Source organism: Heptranchias perlo, chromosome 3 (assembly GCF_035084215.1).
Source record: "Heptranchias perlo isolate sHepPer1 chromosome 3, sHepPer1.hap1, whole genome shotgun sequence".
NCBI classification, from domain to species: Eukaryota; Metazoa; Chordata; class Chondrichthyes; order Hexanchiformes; family Hexanchidae; genus Heptranchias; species Heptranchias perlo.
Window position 1 is genome coordinate 76,047,121 of NC_090327.1, and position 16,878 is coordinate 76,063,998.

At 43.7% G+C, this 16,878-nt stretch overlaps 1 protein-coding gene across 10 annotated transcripts in view; it reads left to right on the forward strand.

Annotated features, from left to right (window-relative positions):
• Positions 1-16,878, forward strand: part of LOC137316085 (extracellular sulfatase Sulf-1-like) — a 441,788-nt gene that overhangs the window by 315,930 nt on the left and 108,980 nt on the right. For all 10 annotated transcript variants that reach the window (XM_067980325.1, XM_067980324.1, XM_067980323.1 and 7 more), the window contains one exon: positions 6,493-6,662. In XM_067980325.1, the coding sequence (XP_067836426.1) occupies positions 6,493-6,662 (170 nt within the window). The remainder of the gene's footprint in view (positions 1-6,492; positions 6,663-16,878) is intronic.

Consider the following 16,878-nt stretch of genomic DNA (forward strand, 5'->3'; position numbering starts at 1 on the left):
CATTTTTGTGTGACGATGTTTACTCTCCATTGAAAGGTACATACCTTCCCCCATTTTTAATCCTTATTGTAGGTCCTTTCCCAGTTATCTGTACTGTTGCCAAGAGGGCAAGTAAGTGGCCTATGCCACTTGGTTGGCTGGCCACCAGCAGGCACAAGAGGAAAGCCTGGTGAGGATACCCTGGCCGCTTTTCTGTCCACCCACCGCCTTCATTCAGCACCCCCTCCCCAAATGCAGCTCAGAATGATAACTGAGAGGAGAGAGAGACTGAACCTGCCTCTCCATGGCCTTCACGTTGGCGCTTTGATGGGCAGCCCCATGGCAACATTTCCATTCTTATTCTTTCTACGTAACATGTTTTATCATCCAACACAATCAGCACTCTTGACAAGCCATGCAGGCACCAGCCCCATTACTTATGCTCCCCTTTTAATTACTAACTTGGTAAGTTGCCTTGTCAGACAACAGGAAAATAATGCAGCTTTGCGACACTTTTATTCAGGGTGTTGTGAAAATGTTGACCCTTTTGTCCAGGCTTCATAACAAATGTTCAAAAGCATGTATATTCAGCTTGAACAGGCTACAGATTTTAAAACCTGAGCCATTTCTCAAAGATGAGCAATTGTGGCTTTTGCCTTGAGTTCCCCAGTCGCTGAATAAAAGAGTTGCAGCCTGAACCTTCTCACTTTCTTCCATTTCTCTCTGTCATGGGAGAGGTTTGGCCAGAAGTTGTATAAATCATGTTGATGTTACTGCTGTTGACAGCTTCGGTTTCACTGATTCTCTTATACTTTGGTAGTGCTTCACAGAGATGGAAATTCATATGTTTTAAGTCAAATGTAGCTCTGGATTTCAGATCAAGGGCAAAATTATGTTACCACTGTTGGGTTTATCAGCATGCTGCTCAATTAGAATTTCCATTCAGCAAAACAGTACAATTGAACACGGAATCATGATTTACATATACTTCTGACACACTCTTATACTGCTAGGATTCGAAGTGATAGAGTGGGACAGCCATGCAACCCACTGATAGCCAAATCAGACAATATGAAAACCTTTCGAAACGCCACAAAGGCCACTCAGTTGCCCCTCACACCCAATGGGAGATAAGGGTGCTGAAATTCTTGGGGTGGAGCCGAGCGGAACTTTCACACGTCCACTGACTTTATCTCTAGCCCAGTCCGAAACCTTGGGGTCAGCCAAATTAAATATTTTGAGCGGGCGCTCCTCCTGTTTTGGTACACCTAGGGCACCTGTCCCAGCAGGTATGGGAGTCATTTTACTCCAGTGCCTTGCCACAGCATTAGCAGGCCTGTGGGACTCTGGCAGATATAGAAAATGTTCCGAAAAATTTTCTCGTTGGCTTCTTCTGCTATTTTCAGCAATAAAGACTATCATCTGCAATCAATTACATTACGGAAACCAGCTTTTGAATTTGGAAGTGCCCTCTCCTACAGCCCTAGCAATGGGGGACACATGGGACCCACAGGCATTCCTGACATCCAACATTGCTAAGGGGGCAGCTAAGACTTCATTCATATTGTATTATCCACTCACCCATTTGCGGGTGGGCGTATTATGGGCCAGCCACCAAAAGTGCCAGGATTTCTGATGGGGCCAGGAAGTGATGGAATCCTGTCAGATCCGAGTTTTATCCCATATTCTGATTGCAGGCCCTTCCCCAGTGGCAAGCTTCCAGCTGCAGGTGGGAATACTACCGGGAGCCCTCTGAGAATCTTTGAATTGAGTGGACCCAGATAATTTGCAAGGAATCAAAGCCAAGTCCATCAGGAGGATGAAAATCCAGCCTGCCCTACCTCTGCTGGCGATCCCACCGCGGAGTAAAATCTACGACCGTTCAAAGACTGTCACATTTAGACCAATGCTCCATTTTAAATCCTGCAATCATCATCATTGAAAAATCTCCCCACGTGGTAGTGGGGTCGATTTTAACCGTTCTTACCGGGCGCGCAATGTGCGGCAGTGGGTCAGTCATCCGTTTTACACCCTGCCTGATTTTATTTACTCTTAACTTCAATGTAAAGGAAGATAGGGTGGGGTGTAAAACAGGAGGCCGATCCGCTGTTGCCAGCCGAGAACAGTTAAAATCGACCGTAGTATCTGTAACAGTGAGAGCTGGTTGTAAAGATACCAGTAGCTCATCCATTCAGAAAGTCCGTACAGTTCTGCCCCCACCTTCTATCCGTTTCTTAAATAATTCCAGGGTTATTGCGTCCACTGTCTAGAAGACCATTTGAGACACTTTTTGTGCCAAGGAGACTTTCTTGATAATAATCTTAAGTTTGTTTTTCCTACTGTCACAATTTAATTTTGAAGTTGTGTTCTGGATTTAGCTTTTTTTTTTATCTCATTTACCTCTATGAGGTCTTTCTTTCAAGCCTGAATAGTTTAAGTTTTATGACTCTCCAGTCATGACTCAGTCCTCTGATGCAAGGGATCATCCTCATGGCTGTTCTCTGCCTTGACTTCAGGGCTCCAGTGTTTAAGCAGAAATTCCTCTGACTTGTATTCAGCTCTTTTAGCTATATGGTTAGACTTCTATTTGCCTTGTTGTTTGCTGCTCCACAGAGATTGGGCATCTGAGGGTTTTAGTGCCAAGTTTACTAAAAATGTCAGATCTCTTTTAACTTCACTATTACGTTTCTTGGCTCTTTTCTCTAGAAAAGAGAAGACTGAGAGTTGACCAGATAGAGGTCTTTAAAATTATGAAGGGGTTCGATAGGGTAGACATAGAGAAGATGTTTCCACTTGTGGGGGAGTCCAAAACTAGGAGCCATAAATATAAAATAGTCACTAATATCCAATAGGGAATTCAGGAGAAACTTCTTTACTCAGACAGTGGTTAGAATGTGGAACTCACTACCACAAGGAGTGGTTGAGGCGAATAGAACAGATGCCTTTAAGGGGAAGCTAAATAAGTACATGAGGGAGAGAGGAATAGAAGGATATGTTATAGGAACATAGGAACAGGAGTAGGCCATTCAGCCCCTCGTGCCTGCTCCGCCATTTGATAAGATCATGGCTGATCTGTGATCTAACTCCATATACCTGCCTTTGGCCCATATCCCTTAATACCTTTGGTTGCCAAAAAGCTATCTATCTCAGATTTAAATTTAGCAATTGAGCTAGTATCAATTGCCGTTTGCGGAAGAGAGTTCCAAACTTCTACCACCCTTTGTTGATAGGGTAAGATGAAGTCTGGTGGGAGGAGGCTCGTGTGGAGCATAAACACCAGTTTAGACTAGTTGGGCCAAACGGCCTGTTGCTATGCTGTAAATTCCATGTAATTCTATATAATTATGACTAGCCCCTCCCCTTTTTCTTCCTATGTGGAATAGCTTCTTCTCAGCATGAAATTTCATATTTCACTGACTCGGCCATCTGGCACCATTTAAATCCTTGCACCAGGTAATGCTCATACACAGAATACTTGATACAATTGCTTTAAACTTTTCTTGTGAATCACATTAATCATTTCCCATCAAAAATAATGGAAAATATCATTCTTTAAAATTTACAGCAGAAATATTGAATGAAGAACATTCGCCATTCTCTGGGCAAAGTGCTTCGAATTTATGAGAAAGAAAAATGATTAATTCATCATTAAAATAGCTGTCATCTTTATGCTGGGTTCCAAGCTTCAGCAAAAAGTGAGGCTGCCAACAATCCATTACAATACAAATACAAACACTGACACACATATAAACACTGACACACACATAAACAAACACTGACACACATACAAACACTGACACACATACAAACACTGACACACATTTTAACAAACACTGACACACATACAAACACTGACACACATTTTAACAAACACTGACACACATACAAACACTGACACACATTCAAACACTGATACACATTCCTAACACTGACACACATTCAAACACTGATACACATTCCTAACACTGACACACATACAAACACTGACACACATTTTAACAAACACTGACACACATACAAACACTGACACACATACAAACACTGACACACATTCAAACACTGATACACATTCCTAACACTGACACACATACAAACACTGACACACATACACACACTGACACACATTTTAACAAACACTGACACACATACAAACACTGACACACATACAAACACTGATACACATTCCTAACACTGACACACATACAAACACTGACACACATACACACACTGACACACATTTTAACAAACACTGACACACATACAAACACTGATACACATTCCTAACACTGATACATGTACAAACACCGACACACATATAAACACTGACATATATATATATACACACACCGACACACGTACACACTGATACACATACAAACACTGACACACATAAACACTGATACACATACAAACACTGACACACATGCAAACACTGATTCACATGCAAACACTGACACACGTACAAACAACAAACACTGATACACATATAAACTCTGAAACACTGATACACATACAAACTTTGATGCACATACAAACACTGATTCACATACAAACACCGACACACATACCAAGACTGATACACACACACACTGATGTACAAATGCCTTAGTACAAGCAGGCCCACTCACAGATGTGTACACATACACATAAAACCGTAGCACAATAAACATTCACATGACTTCATTCATGTACACATAAAAAAGTAGACACATGGGGCGATTTTCCTATACAGAATTAGATGGTGAATGGGGCATGTACTCCGACCTCCCGGAGTACTCGATATTGGGCCTGTGCCATTTTTGTGGCAGGGCCTCACTTCAATGAATCCGGTGAGCTGGCAATGAGAAATACACTCCCTATAAGCAGCTTGCCGATCTGGGGTGGGAAATCTGGCAGAGTGACTGATTTTTTTTAGGGCTGCAGTTGCACCTTAAAAGGGGAGGAGTGATAGCAAGAGACCAGTGACTAATAGTGACAGAGAAAATGTTCGTGTGCCTACAGCAGCAAAGAGATTAATTATTGGAAACATTTAATGCTCAAAACCCACAGCGACTGCAGTAAAAATGAGTGCCACCCTTCCCTGACTCCAGCAAAGGATCCCTTTAAAGAATGCTCAGAATGGTCTCCTGCCCATGTTTGTTGGGTGGGATCAGGAACTACTGATGGCGTTGCTGGCAGATGTGAAAATCAGACTGGAGATTGTGACTACGTCATCTGATCCTGATTTGCATTTATTCATGAGGTCTCCAGCTGTTTCTGGTGGGAGCTCTGGCCACTTAAATCAAGGTCCACCCTAAAATTGGATCGGGTGGATCGATAAGTCGCTGCTTCCATTTCTCATAAGGTTTTGGTCCCGCTGTCGCCCCGTTTTTAGACAGAAATAGGGCAGCATGGACGTGAAAACCGGACCATAATACTACTGCCTTGCACTTGAATAAGGGAGCATTTCTGAGTGTCCCATTGAAACTCACCTTAGAAGCTTCCCTCCCGCCAAGATTATTTTGCGCAGGTGCCCTGGATTATGTCCAACTGCTGCGGGCATTCAAAAAGTTCAATGGAATTGTGAGTTTTTCCCCGCTGAGAGAAGTCACCAGGCCCCCTTCTCCCTGACCCCCCCCCCCACTGCTCTTCTGAGATACTTTGCCACTTCCCCACTGAGAGAGTTTGCCGATGTCAGTGTAGTTTTTCTGCCTTTGCTCCCTCATCCCAATGCCCTCTCTCCCTCCTTCTGCTCTATTCCTCTCCTCTTTCCCCTCCCTCCTCCCCTCTCACTCCTTACCCTGGCAAATCTCCTTCCCCTCATCTGCCTCCTCATACTTCTCTCTCCCCTCTTCTTCCCATTTCTCCCCTCCACTTTTCCTCTCTCCATCTTCTCCCATCATCGATCTCCTTTTTCTTTCTGGCTTCTCCGCTCCCTCTCATTCCTCTCCCAATCCTTCTCATTCCCTTCTCTTGCCTATCCCCTTCCCATCTACTTCCTCCCCCATCCCCACCCTGATCCATTATACTGCTGCCCTCTAAACCTTATTGACCTAAATACACAGCTGGTCTTGACTCTCTATGTGCAATGCCACAGGAGAGGGACGAGTGAGTTCACCAGTCCCAAAGGCAGGAATTTGACAACCTTTTGGTTCTGACAGGAGAGTCACACTAATGCATTGACAAACCAGTTTCAGGTTTTCTGGTAACCCTTGGTGTACTGACTGTCCTTTGTAGCAGACATATTTTCTATCCTATCACGTGTAAATGCAGTTCCATTTTTTTTGCCTTTACTCAGTTCTATAAAATAGAATTCAAGTGGAATGCCGGAACAGAAAATGTTGTCTTTGTTGTTGAAGTAAACTAAAAATTGCAATCTTTTATATTGTTTTATAAAGTTGCAGCCCTCAATGCTTCAACACTTGATCTTTTGTCAAGTGTTTCAGATTTCCAAAGAACCCACTGTGCTTTTTTAAAATTGTGTCTTCTGTGAAGTAAAAAAGGATTTACAATACTTGGGATTTTCTTTTTCAGGATTACTTTACAGATGTGATCACCAACGACAGTATCAATTACTTCCGCATATCCAAGAAGATTTATCCGCACAGGCCCGTGCTCATGGTTATCAGTCACGCTGCACCCCATGGTCCTGAGGATTCTGCACCACAGTTTTCGGAGCTCTTCCCCAATGCCTCACAGCATATGTGAGTAAAAAGTCTTACCTCAGGGACAAAACAACCATGCATTTGCTGGTGTTATTTAGATAAGCAAAAAATATACTGACTTGTGGCATTTATCCTGTAAGTAACTAAACATGGAATATATATCATGTACTGCTTTTTCATTAATATTTATGCACCGTAATGGATGAGAAAATATTAAGTTGCAACATATTGAAATAGATCCAATTTTATCAGGTACATTCAGGTTTGACAAATTGGGTACTGGTCTTGAACTTCTGGAAGCTGGTTTGAGTCAATTCAGTTCCTAGTGTGCATGACCGCACACCACAAAGCTGCTCCTAATTTTTCATTAAGTCTGCAATCTCATTCAAAGAGGCTACAGGATGGCTATTGCAAATAGAAAAATATAATTGTGCAATAGGAGGTGGTCTTCTGAAGTCAGGATGGAGGCACATTCCTGGCTCAGTGTAAAGGGAGGTTTACTCTGCATCTAACTGCTCTGCTTACCATGATGCACATGATGCTGGCATTGATTGCCCCTTAAAGGAAAGTTCAATTCCTCAGCTGATAGCACACACATTCACAAAACATGGGCAAATTGATAGCAGAGCCCAGGTCCATTCCCTTAACTATTTATTCTTCAATTTGTTAGCCTGTAGGTCTGATTATACTCAGCAGAAGTGGAGGGTTTAACCACAGCAGGAGTGTTCATACAAGCCTCACAAGGAAACCTGCCCTAGATTTCCCTCCCCCTCCCCCGACTGCAATCAACGACCGCGACCCCCTCTCTCCACTTACCTGATTGCCAGGGACCAACCCCTGTACTGCTCTCCTGCCTTGCTCGCTCCACTCCCGCCCACCAGCTCCACATCATTCAAGCTGGGTTCGGGCGGGAGTTGGGCCTGAAGTATGTTAATGAGGCACGGGAGTTAAAATGGCCGGGTTGAGCCTGACACTCGCCTCGCTAACCCCATGCTCACCCCAAGTTAAAATGGAGGCTGTTGTCTATGAAACACTTTGGGACATTTCTGAGAGCTGTGTTAAGGTGCTATAGAAGTGCAAATCTTTCTTTCATTCTTTCTTTCTCATTCCTTGAATGTCTCAAGTTGAGTTCCTGGTCCAAGCTGACATAATTAATGTCAGCAATAGGAACACTACAAAGGCCTTTGGCTTGGTGTCCATTTTTTTGATTACACCCCTGAGAAGCGCCTAGGGACGTTTTATGTGTTAAATGCACTATGTTAGTGGACGTTGTTATTGTCGTCAGAGTCATCATTTTTAGGATCCCTGGGCGAAGGAGGGAAAAAGTCAGCCGGTTTTCTGCTCCTGATAAGAAATAGGAGCAGGAGCAGGCCATATGGCCCCTTGAACCTGACCCACCATTCAATCAGATCACGGCTGATCTTCGACCTCAACTCCACTTTCCCGTCCTATCCCCATTTCCCTTGATTCCCCTAGAGTCCAAAAATCTATCTATCTTAGCCTTGAATATGCTCAATGACTCAGCATCCACAGCCCTCTGGGGTAGAGAATTCCAAAGATTCACAGCCTTCTGAATGAAGAAATTCCTCTTCAGCTCAGTCTTTGAATGGCTGACCCCTTATCCTGAGACTATGCCCCCTAGTTCTAGACTATCCAGCCAGGGGAAACAATCTCTCGGCATCTACCCTGTCAAGCCCCCTCATAATCTTGTATGTTTCAATGAGATCACCTCTCATTCTTCTAAACTCCAGAGAGTATAGGCCCATTCTACTCAATCTCTATTCATAGGACAACCCTCTCATCCCAGGAATTAATCTAGTGAACCTTTGTTGCACCGCCTCTAAGGCAAGTATATCCTTCCTTTGATAAGGAGACTAAAACTGTATGCAGTACTCCGGATGAGGTCTCACTAAAGCCCTGTACAACTGTAGTAAGACTTCTTTACTCTTGTACTTCTACCCACTTACAATAAAGGCCAACATGCCATTTAGTTTCCTAATTGCCTGCTGTACCTGCATGCTAACATTTTGTGTTTCTTGTACGAGGACACCCAAGTCTCTCTGAACACCAACATTTAATAGTTCCTCACCATTTAAAAAATATTCTGTTTTTCTATTCTTCCTACCAAAGTGAATAGCCTCACATTTCCCCACATTATACTCCATCGTCCTCCTTCTTGCCCGTTCATTTAACCTGTCTATATCCCTTTGCAGACTCTTTGGGCTCGATTTTAGCATCGGGTGCGTTGGTGGCGGGGGGGCTACGAAAATCGGTGATTCCTGGGGCGGGTCCGGAGCCCGGCTCCAACCCGCCCACTTCCGGGTTCCCCAGTGACGCACTGACATGCGCGCACAGCCCCCGCATGTGGGACTCCCGCCGGCAATTAAAGCCAGTGGGGTGCCACTTAAGGCATTTATTTAGGTATTTCAGGCCGTTTAGAGACCTGATTAACATGATATTTTAGGAGGGGTGGGATTTTGCAAACAACTGGGACTGTTTCCCGTACTGGGGGAAACACTCCCAGTTCAAATGGATGGGTGTGGGGGGGAGACCCTCACTCATTGCAGGAGGCCACTCTGTCACTTGGGACAAAGTTTGGCCTCCACCACCCTCCTCCTAACAATAAAATTCACCAACTTGCAAACTTACCCCGGTGTCCAGACACATTTACCTACCTTGTGGACCCCTTCAGATGTACATCTTCCGGATGGGGGCCGCCGTAGCTGCAGTCATGACCTCCTCGGAGGGCGAACAGCATCACCAGCCTCGCCGGCCACGCCATCCACCTCTGACATGTGGAGCTCCACAACACAGTGCTGTGACACATCCACCTGCACAGCAGGAGGGAGGGCAACGGCAGAGAAAGATGCGCCTTAGAAGGCACTACCCTTGCCACAGGGTCCACAGACCGAGGCTCAGCTTCCTGGACCTCTCTGAGCAGCAGTGCACACGGAGGCTCAGAGTCACTCGACACGTAGTCGTGGACATCTGCAGCCTCCTTCATGCCGAGCTGCTCCCGGCTGGCCCGAGCACCATCTTCTTACCTGTCGCTGTCAAAGTCACCACTGCCTTCAACAACTTCTCCTCCGCATCCTTCCAGGGTGCCACCGGGGACATCACCGACGTCTCTCAATCGTCTGCACAAAAGAGCCCTGCAAAAACACCTACACCCACTCTGCAGTGACACAATGGGTGGCATCAGTTGTGGGTCTTCATGGTGATCCTCAGGAAAGGGCATTATTGCACAAACCAGACAAGATTTGCAAAGACGTGGCAGTAGTGGTGCCAATATAATATGTAATGTAAGTTGCTCAGAAATTAAATATAAGTAAAAACCATGACAAACCCTCAAACACCCTTGTGCATCCCCTTCATGCTCACAACACGTTTGCCTTACGCTTCCTACTGCACATATGTGATGCATGCCCTGTGGCTGCAGCACAGGTGGTGGCAGGTTGAGTGAGGCTGACCGTGAAAGAGATGCATGAGAGGGTGAGTATGATATAGAGCCATGAGATTGTATGAGGATTGGGTTGAGTGGTAGTGGCGGGATGAGTACTGGCGAGGTGAGTAAGTACAAGTAAGATGAGGATGAGGTTTGAGTGGGTGTGAGGAGTGATGTGACAGAGTAGTGTTGGCTGTGCAGAAGGAGATGTGGGGTGGGGGCAGTGATGTGGCAGACGGAGTGTAGGGGAATGAGTAAGTGTACTCACTTTCGCTGACCTACTTAGGTCATTGCAGCGCCTCCTGCACTGTATGCAGGTGGGCGATATGTTGGTGGTGCAGGTGACCTCCTCTGCCACCTCGAGCCAGGCCTTCCTGGTGGAAGAGGCAGGCCGCTTCCTCCCGCCCGCTGGGGGGGAAGATCTCTGTCCTCCCCCTCCTCCTCACCCCATCCAATAAGAGCTGGAGTGAGGCATCATTAACCTGGGAGCAGCCTTCCCCCTGGGCTGCTCCATTCTGTAATTTTTCCTATTTCTTGCAGCATCAGTCAGTGGAGAACTGCCCCTTTAAATAGAGCTCCTCCAGCTGACAGACCTTACTGTGTATGCGCAGTCCGCCCGCCGCGCAGCTTAGCAGCGGGGAACCCGGAAGAACAGGTAAGTGGATCCAATTAGCCTGCGATTGCGTTCGGAGCAGACTGATTTCACCGGGCGCGTTACCCACGCGCCCAATCGACCCCCCGCCGCGAATCCGCCGCCCTGGTAATATTGGGCCCTTTGTGTCCCTCTCACAGCTTACTTTCCGAACTAACTTTGTATCGTCAACAAACTTGGATACATTACACTTGGTCCGTTCATCTAAGTCATTAATATAGATTGTAAATAACGGAGGCCCCAACACCGATCCTTACAGCACCCCACTAGTTACAGCCTGCCAACCTGAGAATGACCTGTTTATCCCTATTCTCTGTTTTCTGTCCTTTAGCCAATCCTATATCCATACTAATATATTACCCCCAACCCCATGAGCCCTTACCTTGTGTAACAACCTTTTATGTGGCACCTTATAGAATGCCTTTTGAAAATCCAAATATACCACATCCTCTAGTTCCCCTTTATCTACCCTACTAGTTATATCCCCAAAAAACTCTAATAAATTTGTCAAACATGATTTCCCTTTCATAAAACCTATTGTCTCTGTCTAATCATATTATGATTTTCTAAGTGCCCTGTTACTACTTCCTTGATAATGGATTCCAGCATTTTCCCGATGACCGTTTTCAGGCTAACTGGCCTGTAGTTCCCTGTTTTCTCTCTCCGTCCTTTCTTGAATTGCAGGGTAACATTTGCTACCTTCCAGTCCACTGGAACCGTTCCAGAATCTAGGGAATTTTGGAAGATCATAACCAATGCATCCATTATCTCTACAGCCACCTCTTTTAGAACCCTAGGATATTGGCCTTCAGGTCCAGGGGATTTGTCGGCTTTTAGTCCCATTAATTTGTCCAGTAATTTTTCTCTCGTGATATTAATTGTTTTAAGTTCCTCACTCTCATTTACCCTTTGGTTCCCCACTATTTCTGGTATGCTTTTTGTGTCTTCCACTGTGAAGACAGATGCAAAATATTTGTTTAACGCATCTGCCATTTCCTGATTCCCCATTATAATTTCTCTTGTCTCAGCTTCTAAGGGACCAACGTTTACTTTTGCTACTCTCTTCCTTTTTACATACTTGTAGAAGCTCTGACAATCAGGTTTTATATTTCTTGCTAGTTTACTTTCATATTCTATTTTCTCCCTTTTTATCAATTTTTTGGTCGTCCTTTGTTGGTTTCTAAAATTCTCCCAATCCCCAGGATTATTACTCTTCTCGGCAACGTTATAGGCCTCTTCTTTCAATCTAATAATCTTCTTAATTTCTATAGTTAGCCACGGGTGGATCACTTTTCCCGTGGAGTTTTTATTTCTCAATGGAATGTATACTTGTTGAGAATATTTAAATATTTCTTTAAATGTTTGCCATTGCTTTTCAACTGTCAAACCCTTTAATTTAATTTTCCAATCTACCTTTGACAACTCGCCCCTCATACCAATGTAATTGGCACTATTCAGTGGCCTTTGCTCGACAGTGCATGGGTGAGGACAGGGTCAGACTCAGCAGTGATCTCCTCCATGGTCAAACAACCTGCTGATATCCACTGTCTAGGGTGACACATGAAGAATTGCTGCTTGGGTGAATTACAATAGCACAGCCCTCACCTATTGAATCATACCCCAATAGAACTGATGCCTTTAGGAGAGAAAAAAATTGGGAAAAAATCAAAATGGCCTATTCTCACAAACACAACAAGAGTTCTGTCCTTAGTGCTCAGTTAGGACTCAAAATCCTGGATTGGAGCAACAAAAAGAAACATAATTCATTACAACCAGATTCCCACATGATAGACTTGCATCCATCTCCTTTATTTTGCCAGAGGCCATGTTTCTCATCTAGTTGCTGCCAGAACCAAATGTGTTTCTGAATACTCTATTACCCCTAGGAAAGGAAAAGAAACCAGATAGATTAACGTTGGCAGTAACTCAGAAACGACCAACAAGGAAACTCTAAATCACAGTCCTTTGTACATTATCTGTGTATTCCTGGTTTTAAAGTCATCCCATTGGTGCTACATCACTTGTTTTGTAGCATTACTATACTTTTAGATTTGATATATAATGCCATAATTTTTCCCTATCACAACAGATATAAAACATGCATAGCCTAGGGCTGGTTACTAATCTGTTTGTGATTAGGGTTACAGTGATTGGCCATTGGAAGGTCAGTTGAATGTTTAAAAACCTACCTAAGGTTAATTTAAAGCCAAATGATATGTCAGGGCAAATTTTGCAAGGCCTGTCGCCACCAGCAGAGCTTTGCACACTGCCCTTGCACGTCGTAAAACTGTGTGCTGCTTGTGATTTTCTAATATCTGCTGGCTGTGAATGAGGCCTTGCGAATGCTGCAGGGCCTCGCAAAATTTACTGTATCATCTGTTTCAAGAAATAAATGAACCGTCAGTTTTTTTTTACCATATATCTCATTTTAAAACCTTGATTAGTTGATTTTCCTTGTCATGTACTATTTAGGGACAATATTCTTCTGCTTGTGTCTGGAGAATGCTCGTTTCCTGGGTGCAAAGAAGAGAATAAAGGGGCAGAGACCCATCGCACTTTGTATTGCCTTCGTATCTCTGGGCTTTACCCCAAGGGTGAGTCAAATGCTTGTGCTTGGTGCAGGCATCAGAATTCAAAGGCCATGCATAGGAGGAGGGAGGGATATTTCTGTGCCTCCTGCCTCATTTTCCTGGTCCTCCACTTGGTGGAAGAAATACAGCCCTGTTATATTTTAAAGCTCAGGGGTGTTTTTGTCACAGATGGGTTTTTGCAACACAATGATGTTTTGAGAATACAAACATGATGTGTTTGTAAACAAAGAAAAAAAGCTTTCCCAACAATTTTACAAAAGGAACTATGCCCATTTTAAACTATTTATCTTAAAATATTGGCCCTGAAAATCTCTGGGGGTTCCAGCGGTTTCCTGCCATAATTCTGGAAAACAGCAGTGCCATTTTCATGAGTTTCTGACTCATCTTGTAAGGGATGGATCCTCCATCCATTTCTTATAAGGCAAATGTTGTAAGGGGGCAGAGCCAGGGGCGTGTTCTCCATATGCCAGGGGTTCCCCACTTGCCTGGCTCAGTGAAGACCCAGCGTATCTCTGCAGGGTGGTACTCCAAGGGAGCTGAGGCGTACCAGCCTCCAGATGGATGAAAGTGGGCCCCAGCAGGCCAAGCTATTTGGCCAAAGAAAGGGACTTTTTTTAAAAAAACTTTTTTGATCAGCCCCCTTACCAAGGAGACTGAAAGGGACATGACTGGGGTCTTGGGGGAGGGCCTGGGCAGCCCCCTTAATGATGAGAGACTTTCCAACCTCATGGGGTAATAGGGCACTGGGGATGTGCGTGTAGTGCTGTATCTGCCTGCTCCATACAAATTAGGTGCCCTCCCACTGACCCTGCGAACTCCGGTGGGGCAGGCGCTGGAAGGCACTGGCAGGCACGATCCTGGCGTAACCATGCCCCAAAGATTTTTGGGGCCATTATATTTATGTTTTAAGTGATAGTCTTTATAATTAACAAGGTGAAGGATTTTGCTCGTGGGGAATGGAACACTTTTCTACTTTTTGAATCCACTGTGAGCATGAAGTCTTCCCAGGTCATGCACAGTATGATCAGGTGCAGAAGAACACTCCCGCTCCTCTACCCCAACAACTTTAGTGCTTTCGTTCCAACCTCAAAAGTGCATCTCTTTCTGCACCGCTGTGAATCAGTCCACGTCCCACATTACCCTCGGTTTGTCAAAGTCAGATTTCCAATTTGTGCTGTTTGTAGATAGTTTTATGCTAGTAGAAATTGGGTTGAGACTGTTCAAACTCATTTCGCATAAGAACTTACAGCTGGCAGGAGAGAGGAAACATCATCCCATCAGTCGGAGCAGGATTCAAACCCTGGTCCAGGGATGAAGATCAGCATGCTACCCAATCCCTCTTTTCATCTTTTATACATTTTTCAGCCTTACAGTTCAAAATAACTTGATGTAGTTTGATTTTATTTTGTAAAACACACTGATCTGACAATCACTCTGATCTTTGTTTCACATAAGTACACATAGCCTGCGGCAGCAGTTTTACATTATAACTGTGAATAATAGAAAGAATGCCAAACACTGGTAGTCCTGTAATGTTTTCCATGACTATATATCGGCAAACATTTCATTTTGAAAAGGCACAATATTGACATCTTGTCTAGTCTCGGTGGAATGTCCGCTGGTGCAAATGTCATGGAGAAACAAAAAGTTCCAAAGAAAACTGGAGGGTAGCTTCTAAATTCCATACATATCTGTGGCATAATCCTATCCATCTTTCTCAATACAGTGGTGTATTTAAATAACTAATTACATGATTTTTTAAAGGGAAGCTGATAGCCTTCATTTTAAAATGACAATTTAATGAAAATATCCACAGTACTTGAAGTGGTTGAGCAATGTGATTAAAAGCACTTAAATAAACATTTGTGTAATACTTTAAACACTTTGAAGTGGATGTCACACCCAACAAAAGGTCTGAAAAGTTTGGTCACTTGTATCAGCTGCATATTTTAAGATTAAATCACTGGTGCTTGTTTATGGATCTTTTTCTCAAATTAAGTGGTCAGCTAGGGTCAGAGGTCAGAAGAGGGTGGGATGGTTTGCTGATACACTGGTATGCATGGAATTGGCCTAATTAAGGTCTGTCAGGGTGATGTGTGGACCTGTAACTTCGATTCACTGCCAATATGAAGAAATTACTCACATTCTCAGTCATTTTAGTTTGTAGAACAAAAGTGAGCTCTGCTTTGCGACAGTGGATCATGAAAAGGAACTATTTAGAGCTTTCAAATACAGAGAAGCACAGATGATGTTTGGATCTCCTGCATTTTCTAAAATGGTTAAAAGAATCTGTCTCTGTCCTTCTAATAAAATATGTACGGTAAGATTTGACCTTGAAACAAAAATCTTAAAGGGACAATTATGATTTCCATCTGTATGCTTCTACAATCATCTGGCAATTTGAATTTCTGGATTATTAAAATTTCGGTACCTGGCTGTGAATTCAATGAACCACAAAGAAAAGGATTGAAGGAATAGAAAAGGAGAAGGTACTTCAGACTGGACAGGTAGTGCAGAGATGTGACATGTAATTTGAAATTAACAATACTCCCTGCCCTTTCCCAAGCATCCCACTTCACACATATCTTTTTTATTTAAAGAAATATATTGTCTAGGGCTGTACCCTACTTCCCACAGATTTGTTGCAAAAGTTTTATTTAATGTGGTGCCTCAGACATGCCACATAGAGAGCTGAGGTTATTAATTGTGGAATTTTAATGTCTGAGTGTTCAGTTGACAGCATTATCCCAAGTTTCCCAAAAGGTTCAAACTACATTTTAATACCCTTCCAGATTCCATTGAAATGTGAAAGCAGTCAAAAAAATGAATGCACTTCCATGGTTACCAGTACCATTCCATACAAATATTAACAATAACATACTGGGACATTGCATTGCCTGTCAACCTGTTATTAATGAAAGGACAGGGGTTATGCCTCAGGAGGGACTTCATATCACACAGATAAGGATTGCTGCAACCAAAGTGACTTCAGAATTTAATAAGCACACCCTCATACTCGGAGCATCAGCCTTCCCCAAGCTTAGCTGCAGTTGAAGGCCTTTGCCATGGCATTGACAGGCCGATGCACAGAGTTTGGACTCGAAAGACTGGTCCTATTAATCTGCTTTACATAAAAGACCTATGAAGGTGTCAGGTGGGCCTCCTTCCTGCCTATTGCAGGTGACCCCAAAAATTCCGAGCATCTTTGCAGCAAACTGTTCCTAGGTTTCACAGTACAGTTTGATGGGTTCTTTTGTGTGTTGTTTTATGCTGTGTGACTGGTTGGGTCAAGAGTTCACTAGGTTGACAAAGATGGAGATAGAGCGAGGGCAAGAAGGAGGTTTTCTTTTATGGAATGAGTGAATAGCTGGTTTCTATAGCAAAAACCATTAATAGTCTGTTATGAGAAGCTGCCCTCTTTTAGCAAAATATTAGAAAAAGCCTGTGAAAACCTAACCACCCAGCTCACAGAAGTACAGTAATATTGGCTTTGTTAGTGAAGGCATCAGCTTTCCTTGGTGAATGGTTTCTAAATGTGCAGCGTATAATTTGATAATTAAACTATAA